Source organism: Schistosoma haematobium, chromosome 7, assembly GCF_000699445.3.
Source record: "Schistosoma haematobium chromosome 7, whole genome shotgun sequence".
In the NCBI taxonomy this organism is placed as follows: domain Eukaryota; kingdom Metazoa; phylum Platyhelminthes; class Trematoda; order Strigeidida; family Schistosomatidae; genus Schistosoma; species Schistosoma haematobium.
In genome coordinates, this window is record NC_067202.1 from 4423338 (window position 1) to 4446001 (window position 22664).

General features: G+C 35.4%; 1 protein-coding gene across 1 annotated transcript in view; it reads left to right on the plus strand.

Moving 5' to 3' along the window:
• The window catches only part of RASGRF1_1 (Ras protein-specific guanine nucleotide-releasing factor), a 170800-nt gene that overhangs the window by 143914 nt on the left and 4222 nt on the right, over positions 1 to 22664 (plus strand). Inside the window, exons 22-30 of the mRNA XM_051217838.1 lie at positions 1146 to 1341; positions 4528 to 4702; positions 9091 to 9805; positions 11219 to 11398; positions 12192 to 12289; positions 14498 to 14582; positions 16823 to 17100; positions 19084 to 19201; positions 20794 to 20862. Of these exons, the coding sequence (XP_051064265.1) occupies positions 1146 to 1341; positions 4528 to 4702; positions 9091 to 9805; positions 11219 to 11398; positions 12192 to 12289; positions 14498 to 14582; positions 16823 to 17100; positions 19084 to 19201; positions 20794 to 20862 (1914 nt within the window). The remainder of the gene's footprint in view (positions 1 to 1145; positions 1342 to 4527; positions 4703 to 9090; positions 9806 to 11218; positions 11399 to 12191; positions 12290 to 14497; positions 14583 to 16822; positions 17101 to 19083; positions 19202 to 20793; positions 20863 to 22664) is intronic.

Below are 22664 nucleotides of genomic sequence, written 5' to 3' on the forward strand. Positions count from 1 at the left end.
ACTGAAATGACCATTTATTGACAAAAAGACATAGACAAATTCACATATCAGAAGGGGTTTTGTGGAGATTTTAGAAATTTCACTGATTGAAATCGTGAGTCAATTGAAGCTAGACCAGCATGGGAAATCTGGAAGCACTGGACGGCCGTTTCGTCCTATTATGGGACTCTGTATCTAGTTCGATCCAATATTTGTTCATTCCTCCCATATCTGTCTCCATTTCTCAGCGTAATGTGTTCGTTGGTCTTCCTCTTTTCTTTTGGCCTTGAGGATTTCAAGTGAGGGCTTGCCTTGTGACGCAGTTGGGTGTTTTCATCAACGTGTTTCCTATCCACCTCCAGCACTTCTTCCTGATTTCTTTCTCCTCTCGAATCTAATTTGTTCTCTCTCATAGTAGGTTGTTACTGATAGTGTTTGACCAACGGATCCGAAGAATTTTACGTAGACAACTGTTAATAAACACTTTTATCTTCTAGGTGATGGGTTTCGTAGTTCTGCAAGTTTCCACCTCATACTGTAGAACTGTCGTGACATTTATATTGAAAATTCTGAATTCAGTGTTGGTTGACAGACAGTTGTTTTGAATTCCAGATATTGTTCAGTTGTAGGTGTGCTACTCTTTGTTTTCTAATCGGCGCCTTCATATCTTTATCAGATCCACCATGTTGATCAATGATGCTGCCCAAATATGTAAACATTTTTACATCTTCCAAATCTTCTCCATCAAGTGTGATCCGATTGGTGCATGCTATGCTGTATCGGAGAATCTTGCTTTTCCCTTTGTGTATGTTGAGGCTGCTGCTACACTCGTCTACTTCTGTATTTGTTATTGCGTGTGCGATGGAACAGTCAGATCATCTGTGAAGTCTAGATCGTTCAGCTACATCCTAGCTGCTTACTGTATCCCATACTTACCCTCAGATGTTGACATCTTCATGATTCAGTCGATCACCAGGAGAAAGAGGAAAGAGTGAGAGTAATCAACTTTGCTTGACACTGGTCTGTACTTCGAATGAGTCCGTCAGAAGACATGAGTTCACCATGAATTCTGAATGAGAATTAATTTTCATCCTGTTTAAATGTAAAGACTATTGAAATTAAATCAAGTAACTTATATATTTGTGTGGAAATATCTTTTTTTTCAGCGTCAAACTATTCGAAAAGTCAATGGAAAAGAAATGGACCATTTAGATGAAAACAAACCATCCTTGGAAACAATCAATTCATTATCATCAAATAACATTCAACGAATTTCAGATATAATGTTGAAAGATAGAAAAGATTCACTTATTCCTCAACAATTAGGAATTAATGACTGTGCCAGAGGATCTGTAGTATCATGTAAGTTTATTCTCCACATTGTGATATTTATACTGTCTAAAATAAACTGGATTATATATAAAAGTGTATGTTTCGTCCTATTTAGGACTCGTCAATTGAATGTACCTAAATTCTTGTGTTTATGTTCACATATGAACTCATACGTACTTACTTACTTACGCCTGTTACTCCTAATCGAGCATAGGCCGCCAACCAGCATTCCCCAACTCACTCTGTCCTGGGCCTTCTTTTCTAGTTCCATCCAATTCTTGTTCATTTTTCTCATGTCTATTTCCATTTCTCCGCGTAACGTGTTCTTTGGTCTTCCTCTTTTCCTTTGGCCTTGAGGATTCCATGTGTGGGCTTGTCTTGTGACGCAGTTGAGTGCTTTCCTCAATGTGTGTTATATTCACTTCCAGCGCTTCTTCCTAACTTCTTCCTCCGCTGGGATCTGGTTTGTTCTCTCCCACAGTACGTTGTTGCTAATAGTGTCCGACCAACGGATCTGAAGTATTTTACATAGACAACTGTTAATAAACACCTGTATTTTCTGGATGATGGCTTTCGTAGTTCTCCAGGTTTCCGCCCCATACAGTAGAACTGTCTTGATATTCGTATTGAAAATCCTGACCTTGGTGTTAGTTGACAGATAGTTGTTTTGAATTCCAGATGTTCCTCAGTTGTAAATATGCTGCTCTTGCTTTGGCGATCCGGGCCTTTACATCTGCATCAGATCCACCCTGTTCATCAATGACGCTGCCCAAATATGTTAAGGTTTTTACATCTTTCAAATCTTCCCCGTCAATTGTGATTGGATTGGTGCATTCTGTGTTGTATCGGAGAATCCTGCTTTTCAATTTGTGTATATTGAGACCTACTGCTGCTGAGGCTGCTGCCACACTGTTCGTCTTCTCCTGCATTTGTTGTTGCGTTTGGGATAGAAGGGCCAGATCATCTGCGAAGTCCAGATCGTCCAACTGCATCCTAGATGTCGATTGTATGAACTCATACTCATTATTATCAAATTTAAATACTAAAAGGTTAAACATCAAGTTTAGATAATCACAATTCTTGTTCAACAGTTATGATATTCATATCATTAGGAGTAAGTATTTGAATGCTTTCGTTTTTTCGCTAATCAGGATTGAATCTCTACCAGTCTTTAATGAATAAACATGATTTATTTTATTGATCTTCATCCAGCAATGTAGATGATAAAATATTTTATATCAAGAATCGATTAAAAATGAAAAAAAAGTGAGTCAATAGAATATGGAGATTCGCTCCTGTAGATGATGTTGAGGGTAAGGATCATTAGATTGAGTTACTGTTATATCTAGAGGTCATATTCTTGATATGACGCGTACAACTTGTTAGGTTCGTTAAAGCTTGAATGCTACTACTGATTCGGCTTATTCGGGACGGAACGAAGGATCAAGGATTCAGAGACTCGATAGGCTATTCTGGTCCGTTATCCCCAACTTAGCTAACTCGATCAAGAAGTCTTGGTAAGACGTAGAAGTGTATTCTACAGGCAACCAGCAGATACCAGGTCAGGTCAATCAGGCACACAAATCAAGCGTATTTATACAAATATTTATAATCGATATTGTCATGGAAATTTTCTTAACATTAATCAATAAGTTCGTCAATTGACTGCCATTCAAATATTTAAACATTTAATCGATAAGTTAAAATTACAAAATACGAGTTTTGGGGATCTATCGTCCCCAACACAACTCGAGCACTTGAACACTAGAACCCTCCCAATTCGCAAATGAGAAGACAGAAGATAAGTGAAAGGAATGTTATTCCAAAAACAGTGTCAATTATGGTACAAAACTTTCAAGTATTTATAAATTTTAGTAAAAACGAAATCATCATTGTTGTTATCCAGTCCACACACAGGGGGTTATTAGTATTGTCCAATAGGGAAGCTACATGTAGTGATTCTGGAATATTCTTCTCAAAGATGATTGGATGGAATATCTCTGGCTCTTTCTCAGCCTCTTAGAGCTTCCTCTAATTTACCTATGGACCGGCCTCACATTTACTTAAATTGTTATATGGAAATGTATATTAAAAATTTTGATTCAGTACTAACCGCCAGTTTGATAAACGATATGAAACAACGTCTTCTAATCTTTTTTCTAGAGTATTCAAGCCTATAAAACATGTGTTAGATTATTATAACACTTCTTTACCATACATGTAAATTTACATGTATGATCAATGAGTAAAAACTAATTAACACTTGACTAGAGGAACATATTAAACACAAAAACCATATACTTAAACTCCTTATATCAAAAGATCAAGTTGTTGTTAGTTTCTAGAAGCAATTTAAGGCGTTCTACTGAAAAAAACTGTGATTAGTTGAGCTTATCCATGTTGGAAGTGAAGCAGTCATTCATCAGTAGTATTTTTTTTTAAAATAGTTGCTCCATATCCTTTGTTGAATGAAGTAAAATTCTAAACTAATGTATCACGATTTATTGGTTTAAAAGTCAAATATTACCACGAGACCAGAGTGTCCTGGGTTCGGTTCGTGGTGGAGTAGTGAATGTGTATTGCTGAAGAGCTTCAAACTAGGATGAAAACAGCCGTACTGTAACCCAATATTTTCAATAATCATCTGACATAGATCAATGTATGATGTAAATTATAACTAATAGAAATAATCAACTAACTACTGTCGGGTCTGTTGCAATTCATCAAAGAGGTATATATCATAGGAAGCCTAAATCACCTCAACTCATAAGAGAATCCAACATTCAAATAATTCAATGAATTAAAGTGGCTTAAAGCAATTATCTGATAACCGAACATTTCTTAAATTTCAATATTCAGATAGTTATTAGCGTAATGATGGTGGATTGATTGTTAGTAATAAAGTTATTTTGCAGTGTTTAAATAATTTAACAGTGCGATGGTGGTTGGAGGTAGTCGACAGGAAACCCTGGATCCGGATTTCGTGCTACTTGGCACTCGTCAGCAAGGTGTACCTGTAATCTTGAGGGAACTGGTGCTCCCTGGCGGATTCGATCTCGTGTCACCCAGCTGCACTAATAAGGACGAGACACGCATGAGATTGATCGGCACCCAGTGATCAATCAATTGTAATTTAACAGTTATCTTCTTATTCCCATGTTTTTTCATCTTAAAACTCATTAATATCATTAAAACAACAAAAAAATCTTTTCATAGGGTCCGGAGTTTCAAATGTATCAAAACCTAAACGTCCATCAGTGTTCTCATGCCCTGAAGCAGAAATTGAATCACCTAGATCAAGTGTTATAAATCCATCTCTTAATGAATTAGCTTCTAATAAACGAACTCGACCAGGAGCAGTGGTCACTTCATCTAGAAGATCAAAACGACGGTAAGTACCGGTTATTTGTCTATAAATGTTATTTTGAAGTATTTATTTGAATAGTAGACTTTCTTGAAAGACCACAACTTACTTAGTTCTTTTTAAAAAAAATTTTTTATTGTTAAATGGTAGTTCTGATGTTCAAGTGTTTCCAATTTATATCACTTTCCTGACCTTTTCTATCTTCTGATTGGTTGTTCTCATTATTCAAAGGTCAAGATTATCGTCATGTATATACACAGAGATATTCTATCACCATTCCTGAAATTCTTGACTTCTCGCTTCAATCCCATGAGAGACTATTGCTGGAGCGTTATGTATTATTCTTCCAATTTATCTAGTTAGACTAGAAGAATCTCATAATTGTTTGTAATTTATAGTCTTAAAATTGAATAAATTCGTAGAGAATTAATTTGCTGTTAAAATGTAGTTATCACTGTTGAGGTGATCCAGAAAACTTTTTGCAAAAGACAAGAAAGGGTCAGGAACACACTAAGAAGCATTTTATCCAATCAGCGTTCAGTTGAAGTTTAGCCAGAAACATCAAGAAAGTGAAAAGTCACATGTAGAGTTTCTGATTGGCTGACTACTATGCTGATACTATGTTTAGTAGTATTCCAGAATTTTCGGGGAACCCAAGGACATCTAAAATACTATAAAAACCCTATATTTTCTGTGCCAAAATGAACCTCTGGTGTAAAGTGCTTCTTGTATATTTTGCGCCTTTCTTTCGTGTTCAGGTCGCTGTATAGTTCTAGCTTGTGGGTTACAAGAATAGCTTAGGAACCGAATATAGCATTCATTCAGCAAGACTTACCAATCACCATGAACTAGTGTGAAGTATAGACTTATTGAAAACTATTTAATGTTTCATTGGGTTTTAATAGTTAGTCCATGATTAGAACTCTCTTCAAAACTAAATAACTTCAGAAGATCTCTTGTCTAATCATGAATCATTTGACTAGCTTTTCAAAGACCTAAGTAATAGCTATGCTTAATGGAGTTCAACTTCGTTGATCATTTGATGCCTACAGTAATTGCTTACCATGAGACCCCTAGTGTGTCTATTCTACAGGACATCAACACAGTTCGGATCCAGAACACGTGACTGGCCTGACTAGAAGGTGAGTATGGTATCATGCTAACAACCGATAACATTCACAATAATAATAAGGGTAGGAAAATACATAACTCATCTAATACCTGTCAGACTATTTACTAATTTGATTAGGCGAACAATAATCATTATTTTCTTCGCTCATCCATCAGTTTTCATGAGTTTGATACCTGAAATCTTTGTTCTCTATACCGAATGCACCGATTTCTACTTGTTTGATGGAGCTTCAACTTGACGATAATAACATGTGGACCTTTGGATTGAAATATGTTTTTATTTACTGTGGTTATTTTAAGATCTGTCATTTTTTTCTTCCTTGAATCTTCTGTTGTTCAATCAACCAGAATCTTTTTATATGTAGATTTTTATATTCTTTGAAGATAGTTCTCATGGTGAAAGTACACCCTACTGACCAACTCATAAATAACCTTTTGTTATTCATCTATGAGAATAAGGAATGCTAACTGTTGAGATCTATTCCTGGACTATTACTATACGTATATTTTTATTGTATAATTGTTAACTAACTAAACTGTTCATATTCATGTCCCTCTTATTATGAGCTTTATTCTGACCTATGAACTATTATTATACGATTTACCATTCTTGAATTATGCCCTGTCTATCAATTACTATCTCCCACATTCATAGCCACATTAGGCCAAATGTTGTACAAATGTTTCATATTTTATGGTACGATGTGGTCTGTCTGGTTGGTACATAAACCCAGTATGCTTGAAATAAATGATTCATATTGCAGAGGTTGATATTGGTGTTCTGCACTTAACAGTCAGGGCTAGGCACGAAGCAGAACCGATAAGGACTCTAGACTCCTCGTACGGGGTTTCATGAGTCATTGGCCCGATCGATAATTCACTGCTCTCGAATTGGCGGTATCGTGACGTTAACCATTAACAGGTCACACGTTATAACACCTTTACAAAGACTTGTTTTTAATTATTCATAATACAGGTAGTATAAATGAATAATTTTCTAAATAAGAATTCTGAAGAAATTTCAGACTAAGAATTAGTAGTAATGCTAAGAAACAGATTGAAAAGAATCCTTTGCAATTATCATGATGAATACGTGTTCAGTAAGTACCATGGTTTCAAATATCAAGAACCTTTAAATGACCCACCCCACCCCCCTCAGACTTATAAATCTGTTTACATTCTAAATCTACTAATTTTGTATAGTTTTTCCCATCGTTCTTAATATTATGCAAGCTGTTCATCATAGAGTTTCAAATACCGTAAATACTTCAATAGCCTCTATCTTAAATCTACTTGTTTCGTCAGCAACGTATACTTGTATCAATTTTGTCTTGAAGTTATTTTAGGTTGGAAATTGTTAAGAACAAGGAATCAATAGTAGATAGATGTTTTGCTTTATGTTAGGATCTCTTCATCAGTCCTCATTCATGGGTCTATGTACAAAATGATGCCCAAGATACGTCGGGTCTGTCAAATTCTTAAATTCAGTCACAGGTAATGTGATTGTTGTGTTCCGTGATAATCCCATCTGGCTACATATAAACGCTTCGTAAAAGCTTGCAAATCCTGGTGTGCTAGTGAAAAGATTGAGAAAGATGACTGGTAGATTCTTATTGGTAAGCCGAATTAAGTGCATTTTTCCTTTTGACCTAGACAAAGACATATAAGGTGAGAACTTGACTAAGTGTATAATCGACCTCTTCTAATAGCTCACGTTGATTTCAATCTCATCCACTGTTTTTTTTCTTGGAATGTCATGAGAGAACATGCATGTGGTATGTCAAAACTCTCTCAGTCTATTACTTATTAAACTGCAATGGTTATCTCAATGAAATCATTAACCAATCTAAGTTAGGAAATCATTGAAAACTTGGAAACACTGTATGTCCGTCTCATCCTAGTATGGAACTCTTCAGAGTTGCTCATCCGCGAACCCTCACGCGGTAATCAAACCTAGGAACTTCGGTCTTGTGTAAACCCGTAGCCTCTAGACTGCAGAGTCAGAATCCATTGGTGTTAATGTTTGACTTCAATCAATCCACGACATTGCGTGACCACCTCCCATTGTCTTCAGTGTTTCCAGGTTTCATATAGTGGTCTAGCTTCAATTAACTCAGGAATTCAACTATTAAATTACTGTAATATCCACAAAACCCCTCTCTGATGATTATAATTATGACGAATTGATAATTGTTTCCTCCTAAATGCCTCAATCAAACTTTTAATTCATTTAATGATAAGTGTTTTACTAAAATACAAAGAATTCACAAGCCTTTAGGTGAATGATCCCTGTAAATCATCTCAAATTGTTAACATTTTTGGATACTACTGTCATTGAAATGTCACTCATTTACACTGTTTAAAAACTTTGAAAATTTTACGTACCGAATCCTATGAAACGTGACTGATAACCGTTTATAGGTTTGTGTAAACTTGTGGTGTAGATTCATCACAGTAGTCTTAATTATACAGATGTTGAGTCTGTTACATTGTATACATATGAACAGGACTGATAACAAACATTTTTGATATGACTATAATTTATGGACAAACGAATGAAATGAAGTCTAGTAGGTGTCTTCGATTCTGGCGCAAAATTCATTTAACCATATGACTAAAGAGCATCGATATTATAGCTAATGTCAGTTCGTGAATAAAAAACCTTACTTTAATTCATAACCATAAATTCTAACTTTAAATCTAATAAGGAGATTCAAAGTATCCATTGAAAAAGTTCAGAGGGACCCTGAAGACTCTGGGAAACATTTTATCCAATCGGCATTGAATAGAAGTATCTCAGATATATCTTGAAAGGGAAAGAATACGTGTCACATTTCGAATTGGATGATTACCTAACCTGGTACTATATTTTGTGCGGTTGCAGAAAATTTCAGAAGCGCAAGATCAACTAGAATACTACAAATACCCTCGACTTGCTGTACATAAACTAACTTTGGAGTAAAGCGTTCTCTTCACACTTTGTGCCTATTCTCTTGTGTTCAATTTGTGCAGATTTAGCCTGCGGTAATTAGAAGAGCTTAAGAAACTGATTCAAGTGTCCAGTCAAAAGGCTAATCAAAATCCTAATCCTCATTTCTTATGTTGATTTACAACCCACTTTAGGTCGTGGTAGGCTGGTGAGTTGGTACAAGGTCACTTTGGAGCTACTCAAAGGCCCTCCATAAATTGTGGTCTCACCATTTTTTCTATATTAAAATTACTTAGTCAATATTGGATACTTGATAGCATAGTATAATAAGTTTATTTGTTTTTTATTCTTATAGATCGAGTAACACAGCAGCTGCTCAAGCATTTGCAGTCGCAACAGCAGGCAGTGCTAATCCTCTAGCTGCAGTCGGAATTATGGGTTTAGGACCAAATCTTTTTCGTTCTAGTGGTTATCGTTTCACTGCTGGTACAGCGACTTCTGTAGCTTCACAAACTGGTCTAAGATCAGGCCTAATTCCTCATTCCAATCCTTCTATTGGTAACATTACTAATAGTCCAATTATCAATAGTGGTAGTAATAATAGTAGTAATGTTATGACTACAGTTTTAATCAATCGTTCACAAGTTCAAAATACTCCTAACTATACTTATCCACTATCTCCTGGTATTTCTAATAAAGTAATGTCACTAACAACCATGGGAACAAGTGGAACAGTAGTAACAACAACAATAATGACTTCATCAATGGTATCAACAACACCGACAGCAAATACTACATTTCGTTTAAATTTAAATAAGAGTGGACTGAATCTAAATACAACATCAACACCAGGAACAATAACAAATACTAATTCAACATCAAATAACAATACATTCAATTTTCATCCGTATAATTTAACCAGTCCAACTTTATTACAATCATCATGTCTTGGTGTTGGATCCAGTACAGGGCATTGTACAAATCAAGCAAAAAGAAATACAATGTTAGCGACAGCATCATGTTTACGTGTATTGAATGTTGTAAGACATTGGATAACTAAATTTCCAGATGTGAGTTAATATGACTATTATTATTATTATTATTATTATTAACATTATTATTATTATCAATAATATAGCCAGTCATTGATGAAGATTATCTTCATAGGATGTGAGAAGAGTCTACATTGATTCAATTAGTCAAAACTCATGCTATCGAATTGAGGGAGCTGAAAATGGGAAATCCAATGACTGAGATGGTTCGGCCACGTGTTACATATGCCTGAACACCGATTATCACTACCCACAATGCTGACCAATGTTGAGGATGATTAGAAGACAGTTAGCGGCAGCCAAACCAATACGTGGCCACAGTGCTTGAAGTCATTAACTTCTAGTCTGAGTCATGTTGGTAGTGCAGACTACTTGGTTGGGGTCCGCGTGACCATCGTAACCAATGGTTGGAGACTCTATGTAACATGGCTGAGAATCGATCACAACGGTGTAGGTGTATACACTCTCTGTCTTCCCTTAAACTATGAGATTAAAATTGCTTCATATCTTTCTTTCTGCGAACTAATTCTTTCTTCCTGTACTATATCCTTATACAAAATCTTTCTTTCATATATTACCACCATTGAATTAACTACTTTTATGAATCCGGTGTTCGTCTTGTTGTGTTAATGAGGTATGACAACTTGGACCGATGCACATGTGTGCCTGATCCTACGTTGTAGCTGACTGACTAACTGGAAAGAGTTTAAAAGAAATGAATGAGATCAAAGAAATGATATCTAAATCACGATTTAATGGTAGAGTATGAATGCTAATATAGATGAGCACTTCTGAGGTATCCTATAATATAACGAATGGTTTAAAATATTTTTCTTTCTCTCTAGTATATTACGACAATACCTTATTGTGATAATGAAACTAGTCACGTTATATCAGATTTAGGATTCACGACCCAGAACAGAAAACTAGAATCTAGACTAGAGAATAGTTTATTCAATAACTGTTAGGAACTGTCACTATCAATGACCTTAGAATAGAAATCAATGGTAGGAAAAGAAATCATGGTGAGACTATAAGTTATGGACGAATCAATCACGTATAAGATAAGAGGTCTCGGATTTTGGCGTGAAATGCACTCATCCATTTGGCTAAATACCATTTTGGCATTATAGTTGATATCAGTTCATGATAAAAACCATAAATCTAATTCCTAACCCTAATCATCAACTGTAAAACATAATTCAAATTCCTCACACAGGTTTATAACTCTCATTTGGTCCTAGTTATTAGGTGAACACTTCCAAGGTCACTTTAGCGTTGCTCAAAAGTCGTCCACAAATTATAGTCTCATCGAATGTTCTTTACAATTAGAATTTCGAAGTTTTATTCATTTAACTGTGATTTTTATTTTCAAGATTAAAAATAAATGTGATCTCATTTCATTTCATGATCATGTTTTATTACATGTAGGATTTTGAAAGTGATCCGGTTTTAAAACGAGAAATGCAAACTCTATTAGATACTTTAGTCACTTGTCCTCATTTAATGCCTAATGATCAAAAAGTAGTTAATCAATTATTACTTCAAATGATTTCTGATCAATTAGTACAAGATAGAATTGATCTTGATAGTATATTAACTCCAAGACAAGTAAGTTAATAATGTTTTTTATTTGTAATTAATCAAGTCTCAGATATTTTAGCAAATAAAATTTACCTACTTATAAGTAGATTGAAATTAGTAAACGAAACAGAACGTTTCACCATCATATGAAATTAAAATTGGTGTACATTAAGTTTGTTGGGCAAAAAAATAGGATATTCCTATTCTTATCGATACCAATTTCGGTACTGTACCAAAGGATAACTAACTCTGTACATAAACCAATGACTTTTAGCGGAGGGATCTTCTTCAATGAGTTTATCATCTACATAATCTCTTGGATCAGTGGAACATTGTGTATTACAATATTTAGTTTTAATAGAAACTAACTTACAAGTATAGATTGTTTTTAAACAAAATATCTTGTTTTTAAAATTTTCAGTAGTTAAGATCATGAGTCAGTTGAAGCTAAACCACCATGGAAAACCTGGAACTATTTGACGGCTCAGTGATCTAGATGTTAAGCGTTTACGTGCGAGATCGATAGTTCCTGGGTTCGTATCTCGCATGGCGGGATCATGAATGAGCACTACTGAAGAGTCCAACAAAAGGACGAAACGGCTATTCAGTGCTTTCACGTTTTCCATGGTGATCTAGCTTCAACTGACTTATGATCTCAACTACTGAAATCACTATAATCTCCACAAAACCCCTTCTGATTTTAAAATTTTCTTCACTTTCATATAAAAAAGATTGAAATTAATAGATTTAATGAGAGGTTATCAGTAGTATATTACTGGTGTTTTTTTGGCTTTAAATTTAAATTTCTGTATAATATTAGATCCCATCAGAGAAAAATTTTGATCAACTATCTGCATTGGATATTTCAGAACAATTAACTTTTCTAGATTTTCAAATATTTCGGTCAATACGTAGCGAGTAAGTTCACTTTAAATCGATTCTTAAAACTTCCATTCTTACTTTATTTCTTTAATCTGGATGGTATTTTTTAACAAGGTTGTTTTCCATGGGATGGAGTCACTAACCCCACGTGCCCAACCCTCTTCCTTTATCCGGGCTTGGGACCGGCAATAGATCAAAAGGGGCTTCAGGCAGAGTTTTAATAAAATATAAGCATAAATTATTTACAGTAATGTCATCATTCATATATCCATGTTGAGATTAATTAGTTTATATATATAAACATACATAATCTGTAAGTATATTTATTCGTTACTGGGTAATATAGATTCTCATAGTCATTTATAAGCAACAAAATAATCAAGCATACATTTTTCATCATTCCAAGACATCACACCTGTTGTAACTTGTGGACTGTGTGCACTGTCAATGTGTAAAGTAATGATACCGCCAAACAGAGAACAATGAATTATCGATTTCATCAATGACGCATAAAACCTGTACAAACAGTCTAAAGTTCTTATAGATCCTTCTTCCTGCCTAGCCTTGCCCGTTCGAGTCCAGAACACTGATCTCAGCCCCTGTAATATGAACCATTTATTTAAAGCATACTGGGTTTATATACCAACCAGACAGACCACATCGTACCATAAAATAGGAAACGACACTTGTACAGGATTTGGCCAAATGTGGCTGTGAACATGAGAGGTAGTGATTAACAGACAGAGCATAATTCAAGAATGGTAAATTGTATAATCATAGTTCATAGGTCAAAATAAAGCTTATGATAAGAGAAACAGGAATATGAATAGTTTAGTTACTTAACAATTATATGATGGAAATATACGCATAGCATTGGTTCATAAATGGATCCCAAAAGTTACCATTCATTATGCTTATCGGGATATAACAACACCACACACCAGCATACTGTAAAATGAGATTGACAAGATAAATGCCAAAGTATTAATAGAATTAATGACAGTATTAGTGATCATATAAAAAGGTTTCAAAATAGAGAATATATGTCAAGACAATTGAATGAGTTCATAGTATTAAATACTATTCAATCATTGAATTAAGTGGTAAACAGATAAATAAATTCATCTATGATTACAATTAATTAATCACTAGGGGGTGATCAGTGTCATATGTGTCAGGTCCTTCTTAGTGCAGATCAAATCCTATCAACCAAGTTACAATGTGGCCACTAATCTAGGTGACTTGACATTGCATGCACTATGTTGTGATAAGATGGTGGTTGGAAGTAGTCAACAGGAAACCCTGGACTTACAGAAGGTGGTAACGTCTCCGATTGTGAAACTGGGTGACATGGGAGTGAATCTGTCAGGGAGCGTCAGTTTCCTGAAGAACACAGGCACACCTTGCTCACAAGTACCAAGTAGCACGAAACCTAAGTTCAGGTTTTCCGGTTCACTACCTGCAACCACCATCTTATCTCATCTGTGCTGTTTAGATTGATTCTTGATGATGTCACCAGGCATCTCCAAACATTGATTACAAATATTGTAGGTATACATATAAATGCCATTTTGTCTGGTCTTTTAGTGAAGACCGAATTTCATTGATTAAGTTGTAGTAAACTCATTGATCTAAATGAATCAACATTGTATTCGTCATTTTTAATGTTATATGGTCTAAGATAGTTGATAGGAAATTCTAGACCTAGAGTTTGTGTTGTTCAAGACTCATCAACAAGGACGAGACAGATACGGAATTGATTACTACTGAGAGATCATTTAATGGTAACTATCTTTAACAATCCAGTTTGAATACGTTTTTGCATTGATTGTTTGAATGTTCTCATTGACATTTTGGAATGACATTGATCAGGCTCTTTTTGGTACATGCACATCCTGTGCATATTACCTCAATATTGCCACTAAGTCACAAGCATTATAAGCAGAGATAGATGGTGGTTAGCAGCAGAGACTAATCAGTTGAAGTAACTAAGTGGATAACATGTTGGCGTTTGAAGCAAACGACACTGGATTCGAGTCTCCAAATGAATATCCACTCTTGGATGCAAGCACATACAGCTGACAAGTCTTAAAGGGGACGAAACGTACATTATGAATTCCACTACTAACCACCATCTATCTCTGATTAAAATCCAGTTTTATATAAGTTTATTTGCTGTGATTTTATATGAAGTTGAGAAATGTCTTTCATCTTATGAAAATGTATTTTGTTTAAAAAAAACAGGGAATTACTTAATCAATCTTGGATGAAATTAGACAAAGAAGAGAAAGCTAAACATGTTCTGCTTGTTTGTAAACGATTCAATGAGGTAAATGCTACTACTGATTATTGATTGTTTAATCTTCTCTAATGCTTTTTATTCACATAGAATTAAGTTATTCAGATTGTTAGGCAAAGTCACAACATATGTGGGGCCCTTGAATTTTGTCGTCATTTAGATCGGACGATGTTGTCGAAAGGGCTCTCCACTTTAGTGGCCCGCGGGTTTGACTCCAATTAGATCGTATGAATGTTTGTTATCGCCTATCCTCGTATATATTCATCGACTTAAATCGCGTTAGTCAATAACGAAATTAAATAAGTCAAATAACGAGAATGGACTTTTGAATACGTATATTTTGTATATGAAGCGAATGGAACAGAAAGAAGAGAAACGACGCGGAGTGGAGATGGCGGGTAAGCCGACTCCTATTTAACCAAGCGTTAATCAATAATTATAGTTACACAAAAGTAAGTTACAGATACGTGATGAGTAAATGGGATAAGAAATGTACACACACCTACGCGCTCATATAAAAACAGTAAAGATTGAATAAATAACAAGGTCAGAATGTGACTCAAGTAGAATGAATAGAATGGGCTGTCCGAAAGCGAGAATAAGATATATGGGCTTAACATGATAGCCAACACAACACTTACATTATGCTTCCTCATTGTTATTACATTTTGAATGTGTATGATGTGTGTTCACACAACTAGAATAGCCATATGATAAGCGTTAAGAGCTTTACTCATTCAACAGCTAATACTGCTGATTGAATACTTACATCATAGAACATCTCTCACTAACAGAATCATGAAGAAAAACCATCAAACTATAAACACGACACACTACTCAATATACCACTCCTTACTTTATGTCATCTAGCCTAGCTTAGTTGATACATCATTCATTAATAAAACCAGCTTGGATTAACATTTCGCCTAGTATTAGTCTCTAGCTCTCTAAGATTTAACTACATTCATTTTAAGCCAATGAAAAGTTATTCCACTACAAGATAGATATGATATACACTTTATCATTAGGTGAATCTTCCACCATCATATTGACTAAATGAGTGACTTGAAGAAGACAACTTCGACTAGGCAAATTCTTTATGTATATTAAATGTAAGAGATCAATTTCACAGTATTTCCTTAAATATATTGAGGAGCCTTACTAGAAGAATTAGATAGAGTCTGTCCATTTAGTGAGCATATTAACTTACCAGGAAAAGCATACTCCATCGGTTACATGATAAAACTTTATTGCACCTTGAGGTCATACGGTGAGACTATAATTTATGGACGACCTTTGAGCGACGCTAGTCTGACCTTGATGGTGTTCACTTAACGACCAGAACCAAATGAAGATTCTAAACCTGTGTGACGAATTAAAATTATAATTTACAGTTGATGATTAAGGTTAGGAATTAGATTTCAGGTTTTTATCATGAACTGATATCAGCTATAATGCCAAAAATCTATTTAATCAAATGGATGAGTGAATTTCGAGCCAAAACCCGAGACCTGTTATCTTATACATGATTGGTTTGTCCATAAATTATAATCTCACCGGTCATATTTTTCTTCAGGTAATCACTTGAGTTGCATTGTTAATCAGAAAAACTGGCATGGAAAATCAAGTTATTTGATCATTCATTTCCTTACTATTTCTTGTATTGTTCAGAAGATTCAGCCTATACTAGTTAAAATGCCGAAAGTGAGGAGAGTCCGCTCTCCCTCTAGAAATGCTCTCACATGGCCACGCGTATATAGCCTCTGCCAGGGAAGTCCTACTCACTGCATTCTCGCACCACGAGTGTTGTTTACAAAATTTAGAGGACGAAAAGCGGATGTCCGGCGCTTTAACCGGGTCGGTGGACATGGAGAGTCCACCTAGGGGAGTTGGAAAACCCTGATTCCAAACCAATGGTGTACATGGGCTCCAGTATCCTAAAGGAACAAATGACGTATGAACGAATCGTTGGTCACCGGCTTCCATGGGACTGCATCTCCTTACATTGCCCCACTGCCTTGTGGATCAGACCTTCAGGTCAAAGGCTCGGGGTGTGGCCCCCTAAGAAAACCACCTGCTTCGGTTTGGGCACCCGGGCAGTATCACAGCCCTCACACATATCAAATGAGATTTGTGTGGCGCATGTGTATTTGGTGCCTCCTTGTACCAATATCTAGATGTTAAAATAAATAAATAAGTTAAAATGTAACTTAAACCTTTTTGGTATTATTCACATGTTCTTTTTTTTGCTCTCTCATTTGTTGATTCAGGTTAGTCGCCTAGTTGTTTCTGAGATTATATCACGAACAGATTTAAATGATCGAGTTATGTGTATTGATAAATGGGTTGCTATCGCTGACATTTGCCGGTGTATGCAAAATTACAATGGTGTATTACAAATATGTTCAGCATTAGTCAATAGTTCTGTATATCGACTTAAACGTACCTGGGAACGTGTTAATAAACAAACAAAACAATCAATTGATCGTTTACAAATGCTTGTTGCATCCGATGGACGGTTTAAATCAATGCGTGAAGCTTTACATAGGTATGTTAGATTGGGAAATATTTTGTTTGGTTTTTTCATCAGTACAAGCTTATGTTGATCAGTTCTGAATATGATATGTGTAAAGCATTGATATAGATATATTGATGAAGGTCAGTAATAAGCTGAAATCACCATATTATCTAATAGTTGTTGGCATTTCTTTGAAAGTTATGTCTACAATCAAGTATTCAATGAACCAAACTTGAATGATAAAATGTGACGTTTAGTCATTTATCTCAGTAGCTCATTTTATATAATTTAACTGATTAATTATTATTTGAGAATGTGACATTGTTATAGATTTATGTCAGTTAAACTATTTCTAGACGAGACTATAATTTATGGACGATCCAATCGGAAGTGTTTGAGTGATTTCAAGGTTAGAAGACTTGAAAACTTATTTTCTCTATTCATTTACATACTTACTTACTTACTTACGCCTGTTACTCCCAGTGGAGCATAGACGCCGACCAGCATTCTCTAACCCACTCTGTCCTAGGCCTTCCTTTCTAGTTCGACCCAATTTTTGTTTATTCTTCTCATATCTGCCTCCATTTCTCAGCGTAATGTGTTCTTCGGTCTTCCTCTTTTCCTTTGGCCTTGACGATACCATGTGAGGGCTTGTCTTGTGATGCAGTTGGGTGTTTTCATCAACGTGTTTCCTATCCACTTCCAGCACTTCTTCCTGATTTCTTTCTCCTCTCGAATCTAATTTGTTCTCTCTCATAGTAGGTTGTTACTGATAGTGTTTGACCAACGGATCCGAAGAATTTTACGTAGACAACTGTTAATAAACACTTTTATCTTCTAGGTGATGGGTTTCGTAGTTCTGCAAGTTTCCACCTCATACTGTAGAACTGTCGTGACATTTATATTGAAAATTCTGAATTTGGTGTTGGTTGACAGACAGTTGTTTTGAATTCCAGATATTGTTCAGTTGTAGGTGTGTTGCTCTTGGTTTGCTAATCGGCGCCTTCATATCTGTATCAGATCCACAGTGTTGAATAATGATGCTGCCCAAATATGTAAAGGTTCTTACATCCTCCAAATCTTCTCCGTCAAGTGTGATTGGATTGGTGCATGCTGTGTTGTATCGGATGTTACAAATATATTATTTATTATTTTAAAAGTAGTATCATGTTACGATCATACAGATGGATTACTAATTAATCTTTAAAACTGTTACTTTTAATTCAATAGTGCGAATAATACACATTCATACTGCCATGTATCAATGGTCGCCTCAATTTGTCGGAGATTATTCCGCCAAATCAATAGTGTCATAGTGAATATTGACTATCTGGACCGATCTTGTGGATAGTCTTCCTGGAAGCTTTAAACTAACCTTTTTCCTTACATTTATTGCACATGAATTCCATAATCATAACAGAGAACAATTAATGAATGGACAAACTTTAACTATCAGCTATCATAGGGATTCGTTTACTAATATCATTGTAATGACTCATTGGTTATATTCTTAGGTTAATGTAGTTTCCTATACAGTCTATTTATTATTTCTACTTCCATCATTCAAGACTTAGAACGATAAACTAATCTTTAGATCCTACCAGTACTTACGATTGATATAATTGGCTCTAGCAAACTATTCCCGTAATTTAATGCAAAAGGGTATTATATAGATTGTTACATTTAACGTTTTACATTACAGACTGGCTTCTCGTTAATCAACCATTGAAAATCGAAAAATGACTGGATGATGGTTATGCAACATCATGAATTGATTAAACTTGGAAAGACAAACCATGAGATTCTAGTCTAAAGATCGAGCACTAGTTGAAAGATATGGATGTCTTAGGTTCGATTCCTGATGGGTTTAAGGCTTAGGATTGCTGTAGAATCTCATTCTAGAACGAAACAACTGTCTAATTCTTACTGAATTTTGATATTTGCTTAACTAATAATACTAGTCAATGATGTGAAACTTCATACATACTTGTTTCCATGTTCACTTATCTTTAGATGTGATCCTCCTTGTATTCCTTACCTTGGAATGTATTTAACGGATTTATCATTTATTGAAGAAGGTGCATTGAATATTACAGAGAATAATTTGGTCAATTTTTGTAAAATGCGTATGGTATGTAATGAAACAATGATTTTTTTCTAAAACAACATTGTTTAATCTTATTATCTGTAATAAATAGTTGAAATCATGAGTCGATCTAAGCTAGATCATTATTGAAAACATGGAAGGATGAGACTCTTCAACAGTGCGCATCCACAATCCGTCACGCGTAACTTGAACCCAGGACCTTCGGTCTGTCATGCGACCTCATAAAGTTCAGACCACTGAGCCGAGTCCTGCGTGTGGGATCGTGGATGTGCACAGTTGAGGAGTCTCATACTGGGACGAGACGGCTCTTCATTGCTCCCATGTTTTGAATAGTGGTCTAGCTTACATCGTATCATGAATTGAACTATGAAAACTATTGTAATCTTTACAAATCCCCATTCTGAGAAAGTGAGTAACACTAGAAGAGAATTCTAATAAAGTTGCAATATACCCATATCATGTATTTTCTTAAACTATTTTAAATACCGACTGAGAGTAGTCACGATGCAATGTCCTAATCACTGGACCACTGGACCGAGTTGAAACATGGAGGACTACTACAACCATCATCAAGAAGGTACAAATATTTATAAATAATTGTCTACGCAAGATAATCAACATCCATTGGTCGAATACCATCAGCAACAGTCTTCTGTGTGAGAGGCCAAACCAGCTTGCAGCTACATCACAAGGTAAGCTCTAACTTGGAATCGTGAAGGGAAGCGGAAAACCGGAAGGCCAAAAAACACATTAAGTCGGGAAATAGAAACAGATATGAAAAGGATGAATAACAACTGGAAAGAGTTGGAAAGAACTCTCCAGGACAGGGTTAGATGGAAAGTGTTGATGGGCGGCCTATGCTCCTCTATGAGGAGTAATAGGCTTAAGAGTAGTCAATAAACTTCTGCAGATCAGTCATTAAACTCATTGTTAATTAGTATTAAGATGTATTATGCTTAATGTTAGACGTTTAGAAATAATTCCAAACGATGAAGGTTTTTCTTCAATTTACAAAATTTCTTCAGACATATTTCACATAGTATCCTTCTAAAAGTCATCAAGAACTACATATTATTTGTTAGGACACAATGATAACTCTTCATTACACTTCGATATCATGAAACTAATTCTTTATTTACTCTTAGCCCCCCCCCTTTGTTAGTTCAACACAAACCCTACTTGACAACGACTTAAAAAGATCAATTCCTATTGGATTTTATCCGATGCTATACTATTGATGATATGGATTAATGATTAGCTAAGGTATCTATCGTACTGAATAAATGCCATTTATAACTAAGAGAATCACTGAATGAATGAATACCATTGGAAACCTACTAAAAGTCAATTGAGTATAAATCAATATGTTGTATTTGATATTAAATACATCTCAATAAATGAATTGTATATGACACTTAAGAGATCATGACTACAAAATAGGTAGATACTAAGATATTTATTACTTAGATACTTTCCTAATTTAAATATAAACATTGCTGGAATAGTCTAAAAAACAGGAAGTAAAGTATCTAAGATTTCACTTCTATACACATATCCATCAGTTTCATAAAAACTTGGATATTGTTCTGTTTACTGTTGTTTTTTTAAAATTACAGATAGCTCATGTGATACGTGAAGTTCAACAATATCATCAAACACCATATCTTATAACGCATAGACAAGAAGTAAGTGCGATTCATTCAATTTGAAATAATGTACATTATGAATACATATGAGGAATTACGTAGATTGTTAACATTTTTCGAAGCCTAACTAGACTGCCACATTCAAAAACCTCGAACTGATAAACGACTATTTCTTTGTGGATGGGTATTGCTGAGAAGTCCCATACTAGGAAAAAAATAGGACGTCCAGTGCTTCTAGGTTTGGCTTTTGCCAACTTACGTCACCTATAACGAAGGCGAGATATCCGTCTATCAATTAACGGATGAGTATACTGCACAGCAGTTCATTCTGTTATACATTACGGCTGCGAAACGTGGCCATTAAGAGTAGAAGATATTCGTAAGCTACTAGTATTTGATCGCGGATGCCTTAGAAATATTGCTGGCATATGCTGGGATCATCGGGTAAGTAATAGTGAGGTTAGATGCAGGGTATTAAGGAATGATGATAAATCAGTTGATGAGGTTGTAAACCTCCATCGACTGAGACAGTTGGGCCACATGTTACGTATACCCGAACACCGATTACCACGACCCACAATGCTGACTAATGTTGGGGATGATTAGAAGAATGTTAGGGACGGCCAAACCAACACGTGGCATCAGTGCTTGAAGTCACTAACTTCTGGTCTGAGCCACGTTGGTGGATGCAGACTACTTGGTTGGCGTCCGCGTGACTATCGTATCCGATGGTTGGAGACTCTGTGTGATATGGCTCAGAATCGACCACAATGGTGTAGGTATATACACTCTCTGTCTTCCCTTAAACTGTGAGAATAAAATTGCTTCATATCTTTATTTCTACGAAGTAATTCTTCCATCCTGTACTATGTCCTTATATGCAATCTTTCTTTTATGAATTACAGCCACTGGATTAACTACTTCTATGAATCTAGTGTTCATCTTGTTTTGTTAATGAGGTATGGCAACTAAGACTGATGCGCATATATGTGCTTGGTCCTACGTTGAAGCTGGCTGACTTCTAGGTTTCTAATGGTTATCTAACTTAGATCAGTTCATAACTTAAGTGAAATCTGACGATATCTACAACCTCATATTGACGAAAATTAATCCAAACTGTGTTATTTATGAATTTTATTATGGGATAATATTTATACGATGTTAATGTCTCTATTATATCTCGATTTTGATACAACAGTTCTCCATAATACTGAACATTTCTACCGAAGAAACTCTTATTTCACATTTGAATTAACGTCTATGTTACTAGGTTGATTGTTTTACTATAAGAAATTGTTAATCCCTTTTTTCTTTTCGTTCGATGCATGTTTTCACTAGTAATTTTAGATAAAATCGATCAGTGTAGGTAACTCAGTTGTCTCAATGAATGTTAATATTAATTCAGATATTCCCTTGATTATTGTTCATTGTAATTTCGTATAGTTCGAAATGTTAGAACACCACTGAAAACCTGGAAGCACTGGACGGCCGTTCCGTTTTATCATGAGGCTCCTCAGCAGTGTTCATTCGCAATTTTGAGTGCAGGATCGTGGATAATAATCATGTTCTCACTAATGACTAGATTCAAGATGAATTTCCTGGAGTTCTAGTGAGAAGCCGTGATCAGTGGAGTCCAATCGCTATTGTGTGTGAGACACGTATCCACCTAAGACAATGGATGAAGTGTTGCGCAAAATCCTAGATCGATTAAAGTTAGACATCGACACACCGGTTCAGTAGCCTAGGGGTTAGACATTCGCTCACGATACCGAGGGCCCTCGGTTCGAGTTCCGAGTACGGGATCTTGAACGTGCACTGCTGAGGAGTTTCATACTAAGAAG